A 16,222-nucleotide genomic window follows, 5' to 3' on the forward strand; every position below is an offset into this window, starting at 1 on the left:
CATGTATCTCTTCTTCTTCATCCATCTCTTCTGAGGTCTCTTCAGTTTTGTCACCATTCCTTGCTTCCCGCTGTTGAAACTGACCGTTGGCTGCCAGCAACACCTTGGCAACTTTAGCCTTCTGAAGTATGTCCATAGGCAGTCTGTAATATTTCCTGTGAATACGGATGTCATGACCCATAAACTCTGCTAAAAAGGTCCTGGTCACCCTCTGAGATTGCTAGGCACTGCGTCATTGTTGCAACTTGCTTTCGGAGGTTGGTTGATCGGAATAGTGCAGGGTTCTTGACACCAGCTTCCTGTGAGTAGCTCCGAATAACATCGCATGTTCTGAATGGTCTGTCACCTTCAGGTGTTGCAAAGACATAGGGGCTTGCTACTGCTTTTCCACTCTGTTTGCTTTGGAGTTGAAGAAGGTGATCAATCTTTTCTGTGACGTTTTGTGTGAGCAGGATGGCAGTTCTGTGGTTCAATTTCCCCCTCACTTCTATTCTTAACAGGGACTTCACAAGATGAAGCTCAAACTTGGAGAGAGATCCTACGACATCTGGGTGAAGTTCCTGTCCTTTCTTTCTGTTCTCATATTCTGTTTTTTTCAAGTGCTATCGCCCCCTTAGCCCTTCTGAATCCGCACTGCAAGGGTGCACATGTGTGTGTGTGTGTGTGTGTGTGTGTGCAGGGCCGGACTACCGGGGGGGTTATGGGGGTTGCGCAACCCCCCCCCCTCCCCTAGCCTAAACATGTACCTCACTTATTAAATTGTTTTTATTATTGTTTATTTTATGCCGTTTCATGCAAGGAGCGACCATTTTCCTATCTCAAAATATGACCTACCCATCAGCTTCAGGGGGCTTCGCCCCCTGACCCCCACAAGGGGCTCTGCCCCTTGACCCCGCCAGGGGGAACCACTGGCAACACCCCCCTCCTCTTCGCCTAGTCCGGCCCTGGTGTGTGTGTGTGTGTTTTACATTTTAATAGAAGAGGAAACAAGACACAGAGTTTCAGCCCAAAACAGTTTCCAATCCCCACACACACACACACACACACACACACACACACACACACACACACACACACACACACACACACACACACACACACACATTGACTTTAATAACAATTCTGATTTCCACTTGCAAAACTGTAGTGGAAATGAGAATTTCCCGTAATTATACCCACTGGATTTGAATTTCAACTTGAAATTGAATAAATTTTATATTTTTTGTCCAGTCGGATTCGGAATTCCAATAGCCTAATACATGCTGTTTTAAGCATTTACTCCTTCATACTACCTTTGGAAATAAACAAATAATAAAACACATCCTAAGAGTCCAAACATATATTAACCTGTGTTTTGATTGTTTAAATATAAGAATGTATTTAGTGCTTTATAACGAAGGGTAACTGTGCTTTTGTTCTAACACACACGGTAAATATGTTAACTCAATAATGCAATCACATAACTATAATAATGCTTGTTCGCTCACATACTCACCTTCCTCCTCGCACATATACAAGCAAAGAAGCATTATCTCGCAAGCACACATTATTAAAATGGCTAAAAGAAAAAGCTAACACAAGTTTCATTGTTAAATGTTTAATAGCGTGAAGTAAAGAAATAACACATGTGAGGTACACAGTATTTCAAAACTCTGCGCAACAATTTCAACTAAACATGGGTTCAAATGAAAACATGAATTATTCTTAGTTTCTCAGTTAGCAATTTTATGATATAGCTGAATTTGTTGAAGTTTACATAGAGAGGAAACACGTTGGGGGATATATGATAAACAAAACGGACTTAAATGTTATGATTACTTGAAATTACCCGCACAATGGAATAGTTTCTTGTACATAAGTTGCATTATTTCTTGCAAGTTTTCCTTGTACCTCCCGCAGTGGGGCACTGCGGTTATGAAATTAAAGGCCCCTCCTGTTTTTGGAACCACAGGAGCTTTCTAGTTTGCTGTTAGGTAGATTTTTGGTTCCTCTTTCCTGTCATGCTCTCTTTTTCTTCATGAATTCTTTTCTTTTTTCTGCCTTCTTGCTCATTCACCTGTATTTTTTCCAAAAATCTCTTCTCTTGCCGCTTGTCTCGCGATTCATGTATAGTTTAATCTGTTAGTGTTCTGATGTAAGTCCAGCAGTAGATAGGTTAAGCCTATTTTAACATACTGGAAACTGGTAATCTTCCAGTAGGTATTAATTTAGTTTTACTAAAGCCTGCTGGGACACAAGTAATGGGTTAGTGCATTTGTAAACAGGAATCGCTTGACAAGTGGCCCCCTTCATCCCCCCCTTCCTCGTCCTGATATGGCTCTGCGTAGTCGGCTGGACGTTAAGCAACAAATAAACAAACAAACAAAATTTCCTTGTACCGCTGTGTTAGAGTAAGTTAGTTCTACTATCGTGATTAAATGGTAGTCTGATTTGAGCGTTAGCCGTCCTCCAAATATGTGCTAATTACTTGTCAAAATGGCTGCCACTGCCATCCCAGCAACAACATAAATTATTATAAAATATGTGTGAAACAATTTCTTTTTTGATTACTTTAATAAAATAACTAATCATGAAGCATTACACATTGAAATGAGTGAGGGCCTTTTTTGCCAGTGAAACCTAGCCTTAAAGCCCCACTTGGAAAATTATTCTCCGACGCCAAAAACAAAAGTCACTCGATTGGTCGGATCGGGTCCCTATATATACAACGCATCAACTTCTAGCATCCGAAACACATATTTCTTGGCATTCGAGAGTGTGGCCATGTTGGGTTTGATGCGTGCATGCCTAGTTTTCTCCTGTAGATGGGTGTCGGCACAGGAGGTCTGCCCGCTGTCCTCAGCCAACATGCTCCGTCTTCATGGCAGCTCAAATTTTGTATCGAGGTTCTCTCCTCTAGATCCGCCGTGTTTCGCCTAGGGGCTTGCGCTGCCTAGTTGATAGGGTCACCTCGTAGAGGATGTGGTCATAGACCACGCACGGTCGGTCTTGGGATAGGGAAACGTTATGCTAGTCCGGAGGGATTACGCCACAATGGCCACCTCGCGAAGACCCAGGGTCCTAGACTAGGGAGGTCCAAGGGGGAGCACCGGGAGGGCTACCCCTCTACCCGCACCTCCAACACAATCCCTTCCCCTTGTAGCTTCATCCCCAAGGAGAAAACAGAGCTACCTGCAACACCCCACATTCGAGAGTAATTTTAAAAGTGAAACTCAAGAGACTGAATCCCGAAGAAGGCAGTTACATACCGAAATATTGATATAAACTTACCTAACCTGGTTACTGGTGTGTTTTCTTTTTATTTAAAACTTAAGAGACTGATATAGTTTGTAATCAAAAATAAAGGACAAACCCAACTGATTGTAGTTAATAATGATGTCAAAAAACTAAACAAACTAAATCCTGCTTGACGTTTAAAACAGAAACAGCCTATTACAGGGTTGGGTATACATGTTACCGATTTCAGATGCTTGTTCTCTTTTCAACTTAATTCCCATTCTGTGATATGAAATTATTACTTGAAAAAAAAGAACCTTTTATTATTCAATTAGTGAAGTAATTGTTAGTTTCTTTATGGACAACTAAACCTCCATGTAATTCCGCTTGAAATTTAAATTAAAACAAAGCAATGAGAGTCAACTCTTATCAGAAATCGTAGCGAAAGGGTTTTACAGTGGGTTTTCTCTCACTCTCTCTCTCTCTCTCTCTCTCTCTCTCTCTCTCTCTCTCTCTCTTTCTCTCTCACTTTCTCTCACTTTCTCTCTCTCTCTCTTTACCGCAACACGGTGGCCTAGTGGTAAGACGTCCGCCCCGTGAGCGGGAGGTCGTGGGTTCGAACCCCGGCCGGGTCATACCTAAGACTTTCTTCTTCTTCTTCTTCAGCGTTCCAGAATTTTCTGGTTACGTGTGAGCTCGTTTGCCCATTTGGGTTCCCCACACTATACTCTGAGAGCATAGTCAGCTTCACTCCGATTTCGTTGAGTAGGCATGCTGGGTATTTTCGTGTTTCCATAACCCACCGAACTCTGACATGGATTACAGGATCTTTTCCGTGCGCACTTGGTCTTGTGCTTGCGTGTACACACGAAGGGGGTTAAGTCACTAGCAGGTCTGCACATAAGTTGACCTGGGAGATCGGAAAAATCTCCACTCTTAACCCACCAGGCGGCAGCGACCGGGATTCGAACTCCCGACCTCTCGATTACGAGGCCGACGTCTTACCACCCCGCCACAGCGCCCGTCACCTAAGACTTTAAAATTGGCAATCTAGTGGCTGCTCCGGCTGGCGTCTGGCATTATGGGGTTAGTGCCAGGACTGGTTGGTCCGGTGTCAGAATAATGTGACTGGGTGAGACATGAAGCCTGTGCTGCGACTTCTGTCTTGTGTGTGGCGCACGTTATATGTCAAAGCAGCACCGCCCTGATATCACCCTTCGTGAGGGACTGGGCGTTTAGCAAACAAACAAACAAATATCTCTCTCTTTGTCTAGGAATTAAGATGTGCTGCTGACTTATTGGTCCGGTGTTTGCTTTTTCGTGCACGGGGATTTCTCATTCATACACTCATTCACACATTTTTACCCACACAGTCATACACAGACATACTCGTGCATACGGGATGGGACCGGCACGGTTGGCCTAGTGGTAAGGCGTCCGCCCCGTGATCGGGAGGTCGTGGGTTCGAACCCCGGCCGGGGTCATACCTAAGACTTTAAAATTGGCAATCTAGTGGCTGCTCCGCCTGGCGTCTGGCATTATGGGGTTTGTGTCAGAATTATGTGACTGGGTGAGACATGAAGCCTCGCACGTTATATGAATTGTCTCGACATGAATTGTCTCGGACGTTATATGTCAAAGCAGCACCGCCCTGATATGGCCCTTCGTGGTCGGCTGGGCGTTAAGCAAACAAACAAACAAACAAACAACTGAAATACCTAGGTTATAATTAATAAAATACCTCTCGTCACACAGAACACACCGTTCGGCACTCGTACCAACACACTTCCTTCTCAATCCTCCGAATGTCTACAACATATCACATCACTGCCGAAAGTCCTTGAAGTTTCACACAGTTCTTTTCTGTCCTCCAACAAACACAAGAATGTCCGCTTTCATGTCTCAATTCTTCTTCCAGCAGCAGGTATTAAAATAAAACCCGAACTACTCTAATTAACAAAAACACTTTCATCCCACACCACAGCAAACACATCCGCTCGCATCAGTCATGCCATCGCTCTTTGACGTATCACTCTTGCCGGACGGTCAACCTCGTGACCACCTCATTTGCACAGAGGGGTCACAGCTTACGACGCATCGCAACCGTCCCTCGCTAAAACAAAACACTGATTTTACCTATTCAAATTAGGCGAGTCGGCTATTCCGCCAGACCATTTTAATAGGGTTTTAGAGACTACTCGGAAATAATACTTATTCCCGATAGCTCAGGGGTACCGTGATCAGAAAACTATACCACCAAATTTCCCCTTGACACTCTCTCTCTCTCTCTCTCTCTCTCTCTCTCTCTCTCTCTCTCTCTCTCTCTCTCTCTCCTTTTAATCCTCTCTCCCCTCTCTCTCTCTCTCTCTCTCTCTCTCTCTCTCTCTCTCTCTCTCTCTCTCTCTCTCTCTCTCTCTCTCTCTCTCTCAGTTGGGGGAGGGGGCGGTGCGGGGGTGCTATCGCCCCCTTAGCCCTTCTGAATCCGCACTGCAAGGGCGCGCACATGTGTGTCGCTTTGTTTTTGCACGGGTGAACAGTTTTGTGTGTGTGTGTGTGTTTTACATTTTAATTAATTTCACAAAAATTACTTGTGGAAAGACAATTGAACTCTATTCCTTGGTCCATCTGCATAACTTTCGGTTGCCCATGTTCAGCGAAAATCTTTCCCACTTCTCGCTGAACTCCTTTGCTACACTTCTTCTGAAGAGGTCTCAGCATGATGAACCTTGAAAACACGTCGATCACTTGAAGAACGTACCTGAATGACTTTCCTCCATCGCAGATGGAATCGTTTTTCATGTCTATCAAATCAATTTGTCAACGCTCATTTACTGCTCTGGCGGTCACTGGGACGAGTCGTGGGCGATTTGTAAACTTTGGACAGTACACTGTGATGGCTTTTTGATTTCGCAAGACAAGAGTCGATGAGATTTTCTGACACATTGACATAGCGAGGTTTTAGTAGCCTATATTATGTGCCATAGGCAGTGATCCGCAGCCAAGAGTGTCTTTGAGTTGTTCGTCAACAACTCCACCGGTGTCACGAACTGAAACCTCTGCTGACTGACAATCCTTCTCATTGCGGTCAATGCGCATGCGCCAATCTTGGACTTAAAACTAATGCGACCCTTTGACCGAACGAACCATGGGTTAGGGTTAGGATTAAGGTTAGGGTAAGGGTTAGGGTTAGGTTGTTCACGACAGGCTGATTAATCTCCCCATGTTAGCGCATGCGCATTGACCGCAATGAGAAGGATTGTTCAGGCCGAGTCATTCAGTTCGTGACATGACCGGCTCTGTCAGCAACTGAAACCCATGATCATGATGAAAGAGTGTTCTGTCTTTTGCAAAAAATGCGTCCTTGTCAAGTTTCTATAGAACTGGGCAATAGCGTTCAACTGTGTTCTGGTTCTCTCTTTGACAGATGTCTTAAAATTCCCTTCCACCAGCTGAATGATGGTGTTGTACTTTTCCCGATTCATCGCGTGCGCGCATACATTTTGTTTTCTCAATTTTCCTAAAAAGAGAAGAAGAAAAAAACATACAATTATTGTAAGAGAGAGAGAGAAGGGCGGGGACGTAGCTCAGTTGGTAGCGCGCTGGCTTTGTAACCAGTTGGTCGCTCAGCTATCAGCGTGGGTTCGATCCCCACGTTTGGCGAGAGATTTATTTCTCGGAGTCAACTTTGTGCAGACTCTCCTCGGTGTCCGAACACCCCCGTGTGCACACATGCGCACGAACAAGATCCCACGTTCACAGCGAAAGTCCGAGTCGGGGCTTGGAAAACACGAAGACACGCATGCATCATCTCTCGTCTCCAATAATCATGATCGTATTTCGATACTTTGACGAGACAAACCCAATGCTGGTGTGTCGAAGAAGACAGCCACAGCGGGCTTGTTCGAATCAAAGTATCACACCATATCTTCAACGTATTACCAATACCTGTCCCAATTATAGACAAGTTGGTTTAAGAGGACGTTAAACCCTAATAGTCAGTCAGAGAGAGAGATGCCACCCAACGAAATATCTCCCCCATGCAGAATGAATCACCCGAAAAAGTAAATATATCAAATAAACTAAAGACTTAATCAACCCCCCCCCCCCCCCCGCCCCCTCACCCCCATATAAGGATAGCCCGTAAGGAACTGATGATGTGTACTGTGTGATATGACTGAGAATGTAGAGTTGAGGGGAGCTAACCCACAACAGCTTCAGTAGATTTCATATCTAGAGTTACGTACCTTTAGGGCGGAAGTGAAAGAATCTGTCTCTGCGAGTAGAAGAGCACAGACAACAAAGATCTCAAGATGGGGAAGAAACAGCATCAGAAAGATAAACTGTAAGTATTCTGACGTTGTACGTTTGTAGAGAGATGCTTGCTGATCAAACGCAGCATTTCCTTGTTTCTTAGACAGGACTCAGATTACTCTTTTCAGTATGTCTCGAACGACAAAAGATCGTGTTTTCTTCTGATGGCAAATACCAATACCATAATATTTCGGAACAAGGGGACCAAGTTCAAGTTGCTTACGTCAAAGTAGCGTCTAGACAAAATGGGGTCCAAATTGGCTTTTCATTTTTAGCCTCATCTGGTCATACATGAGACAGTTGCAGGAGATCGTGTTCACGGAAATCTGATCATCCAAATCAAAAAATCAAATCAAAAATGGATTGGAATGGAAAACTAACTTGGAATTCTTGTTCAATCATCATTGTTTCCTGCAAACACAGAACGTACCACCTAGATAATTAACCATATCCACATATCGAGACTTTGGGAGTTACTTCCCTTGTTTTAGGAAGCAAACACACACAAATGCTGCTAACAAGCGCTGTGCTTGGGGACAATGTAAAACGGATGATAGGTATCCTGAACGCTGTGTTGGCGTGAAATTCATCCCATTTGTGAAACCGGGAAAGCATCTGTACCATCTAGATCGCTGCCTTCGCTGGATAAAAGCCTGCAATCGCCCAGCTTACCAGTTGAACGTCAACACAACCAAGTCGTACACGTACATTTGCAGCAAGGTCAGATCTCGCACGACTTTGATTCAAGGCCTATTGCTAATTTTTTGATGGTTTGGTCTCAGTGTCACAAAAATATGACGATCTAATCAATCACTGATTTAAAAAACAAGTATGTTGCCCTATATCCATTGACATTCTTAGTGAAATAGATCTATTTGAAATAGTATTTCACTGCCCCGACCGGCGAACTTGTTGCCGGCTGTATTGAGCTTGTGTGTTCGTGTAGGCTTACTCAAAAAGTCAAAATCACAGTCGTCTCCGAAACAAGCAATAATCAGAGTTGGGGGGAAAACATTTCGTTTGTTCAGTTTTGTTTTGTTCTTGATAGTTTGTTTATCTCACACACACACACACACACACACACACACACACACACACACACACACACATACATACATACACAAACACACGCGCGCACGCACACACATTGCACGTACGCGCACATACACACACCTACTGAGATATGCCTAACATACACGCACGCTTGCAAACACACACATAATACGCAAACGCAGTTTAATTTCCTCAATACAAGGCGAAAGGCACACACACACCACACACAAATAAACACACACACGCAGTCCCCCACACACACACACACACACACACACAACCCTCACACACACAAATAAACCCACACACGCAGTCAACCCCCCCCCCCCCCCCCCACACACACACACAACCCTCACACACACAAATAAACACACACACGCAGTCCACCCCCCCCCCCCCACACACACACAACCCTCTCTGACACACACACCCGCCCAACCCCAGCGTCCAACTCAACTTTCACCAACAACCATACCCTACTCTCACAGGCTATCGCTCTCTCTCTCTCTCACACACACACACACACACACACACAAGCTCACGCAAGCACAGCCACACACACACACAGCACGCGCATACACACACACTGACACACATCACACACACACACACACACACACCTTTCGCAGTTCGCTCACAGTTCTTCTCTTTTCCATCGTCGCCATCTTCGAAGCTTGCTTCGCTTTTCAGGGGAGATAACCCGTTTATCACATTCGCTGCTGACTTGTGGGTCAAGTCTATTGATAACTACATGCACAAAATAGCTTTTCAACGAAATGTGTGTCATGTGTAAAACCCTCTCCAAGTACAAGAAACTGGAGGCGGATTATCCCTCAACAGAAAATACACATCAAGTGATGAAGTCAAACTTTTTGTGCTCAGATTAGTCTTAGTATTACTAAGTTACTCACTCTTACACTTCCCCCATTTCACGTAACGAGAAATAGATAGCAACCAAATGCTCAAAATATCAGCAAGAGAACATATTCATGAAATTGAAATGTAAAAAAAAAAGTATATAATATATACACGGACATGAAGACGTATCACCTTTTATTTTTATCATTGTCTCATAATATTGAGTAAATATTTACTGATGTGTAGCAGTCTGTTCTTCTGCTATCTCGTCTGAACTGGACAGTCAGTTTCTGCCAGAATGTCTAGTGTGCTTGTGTATCACTGCATGTGATTGAGCATGTATACTGATGTGATCAAATTGCTTTGTGCAGATACCTGACCACGAAGGAGTGGAAGTATGAATGGGGAGGTTACAAAGGAACGCAAAACACAGGGGAAAACTCACGGTTTCGCCGTCTCCCCTTCAGCTGTTGCAGGTACATTTTGTTTTGCTATTGTTGTTTTTTGATATTATTTATATTTTGTGTGTGTGTGTGCAGGGAATGCCAAATCTCAAAATTTAAACTTGCCAGCCGGGCGAGTAACTTTAAGAAAGTCACTAGCCTGCCAGAAATGTTGCTGGCCCAGTACATACCACAGCTGCTGCAAGATCTGCAGCGTGTATAACACTTTGAAACTAGATAATACAACTAGAAGTGTTGTATTTGATCAGCATTTTCACTGGCTAGCCAGGCGAGTTTCCAGACAGTTTCTACTGGCCTGGCGGTTTTTTATTCTCCCCTGGCGATCAGGCGGATGATTTGACCCTCCCTGGTGTGTGAATGAGCGTGTAGTTTGGTTATTGTTGGTGCATGTGTTCGTGGTTTTCTTTTTCTTTTTTTTTTTTGGGGGGGGGGGGGGGGGGGGTTGTTTGCTTCTTGTTTATTATTTGTATTTGTTTGTGTGTTTCTTTAGTTATTTTTTTTTGTATTGTTAGTTAATTTGTCTATTTTTATGCCCAGATACATGAGAGTAATAAACTGTTTTTTGGTTTGTTTGTTTTTTTTTTTTTTTGGGGGGGGGGGGGGGGGGAGGGTTGATAATGATATTGTAATGAGCTAGCATCTCTTCTTGTGTATACTCATGTGTGCTAGTGAGAGAGACAGACAGAAGCTTTGTGAAACCAAGAAACCAAGAACTGAAGAGGACTAACACTTGAAAAATGTCAGTCTCCAGACATGCACTGATGCAGTGTTTGTCCAGTGCAGCATGTTATTGTTAACATGAACACAGAGCTCTCTTTCTTCCTTTGCAGCTTGTCCTTCCAGCCATTTGAAAATCCCCTGTGTACCAAGGAAGGGGTTATCTTTGACTTGATGTGAGTTTTTACTTGTGTTTTAATTTACTGGTTCTTTTTTTTTTTTAATTTCCCCTGTGAATATTGTGAAAAACCAGATGAGTTTTACTTTCAGACCCGTTATATAACAGGAGTATTGTCAAATTATTTACTAGATTAGATCAATAATTTGTTTTCATGATTCTCTGTCACATGCAGAACACCCATACTTGGCGCACACACACACACACACACACACACACACACACTATATATCTGTTAGCCCAATGGTATATTTTCTTGTGAAAATACATTGAATATAATGAATCGCAGGATTGGTGTGTAAAAATCTGAAATCTCAAAGTTGTGGGGTTTTTTTTTCAAGAAAGGTTTATTACAGGAACTAAAATGATGCATTTATTTTGTTACAGGAACATTGTACCCTTCCTGAAGAAGTATGGCATCAATCCGGCCACCGGAGAGGTGAGTTGCTTTACACCAAAACTGATCTGTCTAGGCTTTTACACGGAATCCTTTGATTTACAATGAGATACATACCCTGAGCCTACACCCTGACTGGTTTGTCGGTGTTGTTCCCAGACTGAAAGGACAGACAATAGTTCTGCATAGCTGCCAACCCTCCTGAATTTTTCAGGAATCTGTCATGAAATCCAGAATTTTTTCTATTTTCCCGAAAAGGACATTTTCTAAAATAATTTGTGAAAGCAGCCTCTTTTTGGGGGTATGAAACCGGTGAAAAGATGCTCTGGTTTACTGAGACCGGCCAAGTCGATGTGCGCATGTACAAAAAATAAATTGTGCTTCTTTCCGGTTTTGGCCTTCTTAAAATGCCACCAACAAAACGATTTTTAAAAGACAAAGGCTGAAGTGAGGTTTTTACCGCAGTACAAGACGAACTATGACTTATCCACAAGTCAAACAAGGGGGGACATTACGCATTTTGTAAAGCTTGTCGATGGGACATCAACATTTGACCCCCTCATGAATTTCATAGTGATAATGTTGGCAGCCATGGTTCTGTTGGACCTGTGGACTGAAAACGTGAAAGATTTTTACAGTCTAGGTCCAAATTTCCTCGCTATGAAAAACATGGTGGGTAACAAGAACTCCATGGAGTCAAAACTATGGGACGGGGGAGGGAACAGGGTCATTTTAAAAAAAAATGCATCGATGACCACAGACTGAGGACACAGAACAGCACTGGTTTCTGTACAGAGTGGACGTTTTGTAGGTTGACACTGGTGTCTTTTTACAAAATTGTTCATAGAAAATTATAACTCTGCACAGAAACCAACGTGGGTGCAGATTGTGGGTATATTATATATATGCATCGAAATGGAAGGATGTTCTTATCACATGTCAAATCCTGTACAGATCTGCCCAATAGTGCGCCCAGGGTTCGTACGCTCCTTGAATCTCCTTGAATCTCCTTGAATTTTCAACCCCCCTTTTCAAGGACCTTGAATTTGGAGAAAATGGTCATTCTTGTGTTTAACCTCCTTGAACCTCCTTGAATTCTGAAGTGCAGGCAACAAAAAAAAATGTTAATATTAAAGTTTTTCAGCAAAATGAAACAACTTGACATTTTTGTTCGTTGCTGGAACGGGCAGCAAGTCCAAACGGAATACTACGCTTCCAAATTTCTTGGACATGCTTATGCAACCACCCTGATTGATTCTCTGGAGCCTGCCATGGTGGAGCTGGGATACCGGAAATACTCCTTGAAAACTCCTTGAATACTCCTTGAATTTCACTGTCAGGTGTCTGTATGCAGCGCCGTTTGGTCAAATCAAAGACAGACTTCAAAGAGAAATGAGAATAGAGTTCTGTATTGTTTTTGAAGATATTTCAATTGTGAAGGATTATCTTGATTTTGTGTGTTTTATCTCCTGTCTCATGTTCTCTGTCTGTGTGAACACTAACCAGTGCTGGTTTTTTTCCACAGAAAATGAGTGCCAAGGAGTTGATTCGACTCACCTTTTACAAGAACAGTGATGGTAAGCAATTGTGTATCATGTCACATACTTTTGTTATTAAGATTAGGTTTCATACTCTTATCAAATTTTGTATAAATAAACAGTACCATGTCGAATGGAACCCCTCTTTTCTTCTTCTGCGTTCGTGGACTGAAACTCCCACGTACACTCGTGTTTTTCCACAAGTGAATTTTTAGGTGTATGGCCGTTTTTACCCCGCCGCTTTCGGAAGAAGCATGCTGGGTATTTTCGTGTTTCTATAACCCATCGAACTATGACATGGATTACAGGATCTTTTCCGTGCGCACTTGGTCTTGTGCTTGCGTGTACACATGAAGGGGGATAAGGCATTAGCATAATTGAACACAAGTACACTACTAAGATCAACTTATTACATGAGCATTTAAACAATGAGCATGATAAATACATTTATTTTTGGCTTTATTTGGTTTTGTTCATTCCCATGCCATGTCTTGTTTCCACAGACAAGTACCACTGTCCGGTGACGTACAAGGTGTTCAACGAGAACACTCACATTGTGGCCGTCAGACAGACAGGGAACGTCTACTGTCATGATGTAAGTACATTATAATGCAAGTAAATTAAAGGGAAAATACCAGAAAGAAAAAAGCCCTCAGATTGTTTCCAAAATGACACAATTTGTAGCATGCGATCACTTTGATTTAATTGATTACCATACTTGTGCGTTGGTTGACCAGCAGGGTTTAGCCTGGAAGAAAAAGACAATGGGACATTTGTCCCCCTCAACCAAATTCTAATGGGACATTACATAGTCGAAGGCAAAACGCACAAAGCAGGCTAGGCGGTCCGAAAATGCTTTTGTCGAAAGATGCAAAATAGTTCTATTTGGTGCCATTGGTCACGATTGGTGATATACGAATGTGCCGGTGTATCAGATTAGTGTGTGTGTGCGTTTTTGCTCAGGTTTTTCCGAACACTGTACTCCGTGAAAAGTGTGCATGGGGTGGCGCAGTGGTACGTAATCTCACTGCGCTCTTTGACACACTGAAGGGCTTTCCAATGGGACATTTTGAAATGTTATGCGCCAATGGTGCAAGGCGCACTAGTAAATGAAACCCTGGACCAGAGCCTGACTAAGCCCAAGAGTTGTCAGACACGAGCTGCTGTCAGCTGTGATATTTTGCGCCTGGCTTACTTGAAACAATCTCTATTCAGCAACAAGAAAGAGAGGCCTGGATTCTGTGAATTTGATTGCCTTTATATCTGTGGTTTGCCAGTTTAAAGTTTTATTTTGCTGAATCTCTGTCATAATTGCATTGTGACTGTTTTCTTTGAGGCAAAAGCTTTGCTTATGGGGATTGATTTCCTTATTGCAAGAATGAAAAGTCATCTAAAACTATCGAATTAAAAAAATAAATGTTTTTGTCATTTCCAGCCTTCAAGATAAAGTTTTAATCAGTCGAAGCTTCCTAATTTGAATCAAACTTTCTCAAATCTTCAATAACACAAAAATTTTGCTTCACCTTTTTCTGTTGTATAGGCTGTGGACAGGCTGAACCTGAAGACGGGCAATCTGAAGGACCTGATGACGGACGAACCCTTCACACGCAAAGACATCATCACCATCCAGGTCAGTATGCCTTGTTGAAAGAAAGGGTATGATCTGTGCAAGCATCAGCGCTTCCCTGTCTTCTTTTATTTACACTGGACTGGCTTTGTACTGGACTGGCTTTGTACTGGCTTTGTACTGGAGTGGCTGACTGGCTTTGTACTGGACTGGCTTTGTACTGGCTTTGTACTGGAGTGGCTGTCACATAATCCCTGTGACAGACATCTGCAATCCCCAAAGTGTGACACATAGCCTAGCCAAGGGTCTTTTTTGGCATAGAAAGTTTGAATAGTTTTATTTTTTATTTGTTGTTGTGGGGTTAGGGTTCATGAAGTGGCGCACATTTTTTTCTCCTAATTTATTAAAGGCAAACTCCTTCCTGTGTGCACTGTGTGGCTCACCGTCTCACTGTCTCACCGTCTCACTGGCTCACCGTCTCAGATCACGTGAGGCGTCTACATAGGATAAGACCATCCCACCACTTGCACATATCCCAAATATGAACATCCTGACTGCCCGCTGTGGCGAGTTTTTTTTTCCTTACAACTTCATTAAAAAAAAATCCCCAATATACACAGGGAGCACACAGGCTGTGCATTTTTGGTATGTGACCAAGTGGAGGGATGGTATGTGACCAAGTGAAGGGATGGTATGTGACCAAGTGGAGGGATGGTATGTGACCAAGTGGAGGGATGGTATGTGACCAAGTGGAGGGATGGTATTTGACCAAGTGGAGGGATGGTATGTGACCAAGTGGAGGGATGGTATGTGACCAAGTGGAGGGATGGTATGTGACCAAGTGGAGGGATGGTGTGTGACCAAGTGGAGGGATGGTATGTGACCAAGTGGAGGGATGGTGTGTGACCAAGTGGGGGGATGGTATGTGACCAAGTGGAATGAGGGTTTAATCCCAATGCGACAGCCTGGCCAGATGTGAGACATTGATCCGAACTGTTTACACAAGAAGGACTGTGACTTTTATCAAAATGTGATTCTTTGGCTTCATGAAATGATGATGGTGAGCTGAGACTGGGTGGTGAATGTTGTGATGGTGAGCTCAGACTGGGTGGTGAACGTTGTGATGGTGAGCTCAGACTGGGTGGTGAATGTTGTGATGGTGAGCTCAGACTGGGTGGTGAACGTTGTGATGGTGAGCTCAGACTGGGTGGTGAACATTTTGATGGTATTTTCAGGACCCCACAAACCTGGACAAGTTCAACATCCAGGCTTTCTACTACATCAGGAAGAAACTCAAACTGACCGATGAAGGTGAGTGACACTGCTGGCCAGTAGAAGTACGGTGGAAACCACAATAAAAGACCTGAAAAAATCAGTCTTAGAAAAAAGGGAGTCTTAAAATTGGGGTAAATTTATAGAGGACGAAGGAAAGGTACAAAGGTGTTTTATTCTGGATCCACCTGGAAGCTTTCTGATAGGTACTGCGCTTGACTATTGCAGACCCGCGATAGCTTGGGAATAAAGGGAAACCACTGAATAACAGCTAACCACTATATTGATGATGGTAACATGTTGTTTTGCAGAGGAGGAGAAGGCGAAGAGAGACCCGCATTACAACCTTGTGATTAAAGGGAAACAACTGAATATCAGAGATGGTAACATGTTGTTTTGCAGAGGAGGATAAGGCGAAGAGAGACCCGCGTTACAACCTTGTGATTAAAGGGAAACAACTGAATAACAAAGCTAATGGTTGATGACAACATGTTGTTTGCAGAGGAGGAGAAGGCGAAGAGAGACCCGCGCTACAACCTTGTGATTAAAGGGAAACAACTGATTAACAAAGCTAATGGTTGATGACAACATGTTGTTTGCAGAGGAGGAGAAGGCGAAGAGAGACCCGCGCTACAACCTTGTGATTAAAGG

At 43.3% G+C, this 16,222-nt stretch overlaps 1 protein-coding gene across 1 annotated transcript in view; it reads left to right on the forward strand.

The window, feature by feature from the left end:
* Nucleotides 1–7,437: 7,437 nt before the first annotated feature.
* Nucleotides 7,438–16,222, forward strand: part of LOC138976707 (RING-type E3 ubiquitin-protein ligase PPIL2-like) — a 30,458-nt gene continuing 21,673 nt past the window's right edge. The window contains exons 1-8 of the mRNA XM_070349577.1: nucleotides 7,438–7,558; nucleotides 9,810–9,914; nucleotides 10,733–10,795; nucleotides 11,185–11,236; nucleotides 12,720–12,771; nucleotides 13,236–13,327; nucleotides 14,273–14,362; nucleotides 15,535–15,610. Coding sequence (XP_070205678.1) covers nucleotides 7,527–7,558; nucleotides 9,810–9,914; nucleotides 10,733–10,795; nucleotides 11,185–11,236; nucleotides 12,720–12,771; nucleotides 13,236–13,327; nucleotides 14,273–14,362; nucleotides 15,535–15,610 — 562 coding nt within the window. The 5' untranslated portion in view covers nucleotides 7,438–7,526. The remainder of the gene's footprint in view (nucleotides 7,559–9,809; nucleotides 9,915–10,732; nucleotides 10,796–11,184; nucleotides 11,237–12,719; nucleotides 12,772–13,235; nucleotides 13,328–14,272; nucleotides 14,363–15,534; nucleotides 15,611–16,222) is intronic.

Source organism: Littorina saxatilis, linkage group LG9 (genome assembly GCF_037325665.1).
Source record: "Littorina saxatilis isolate snail1 linkage group LG9, US_GU_Lsax_2.0, whole genome shotgun sequence".
NCBI lineage: Eukaryota > Metazoa > Mollusca > Gastropoda > Littorinimorpha > Littorinidae > Littorina > Littorina saxatilis.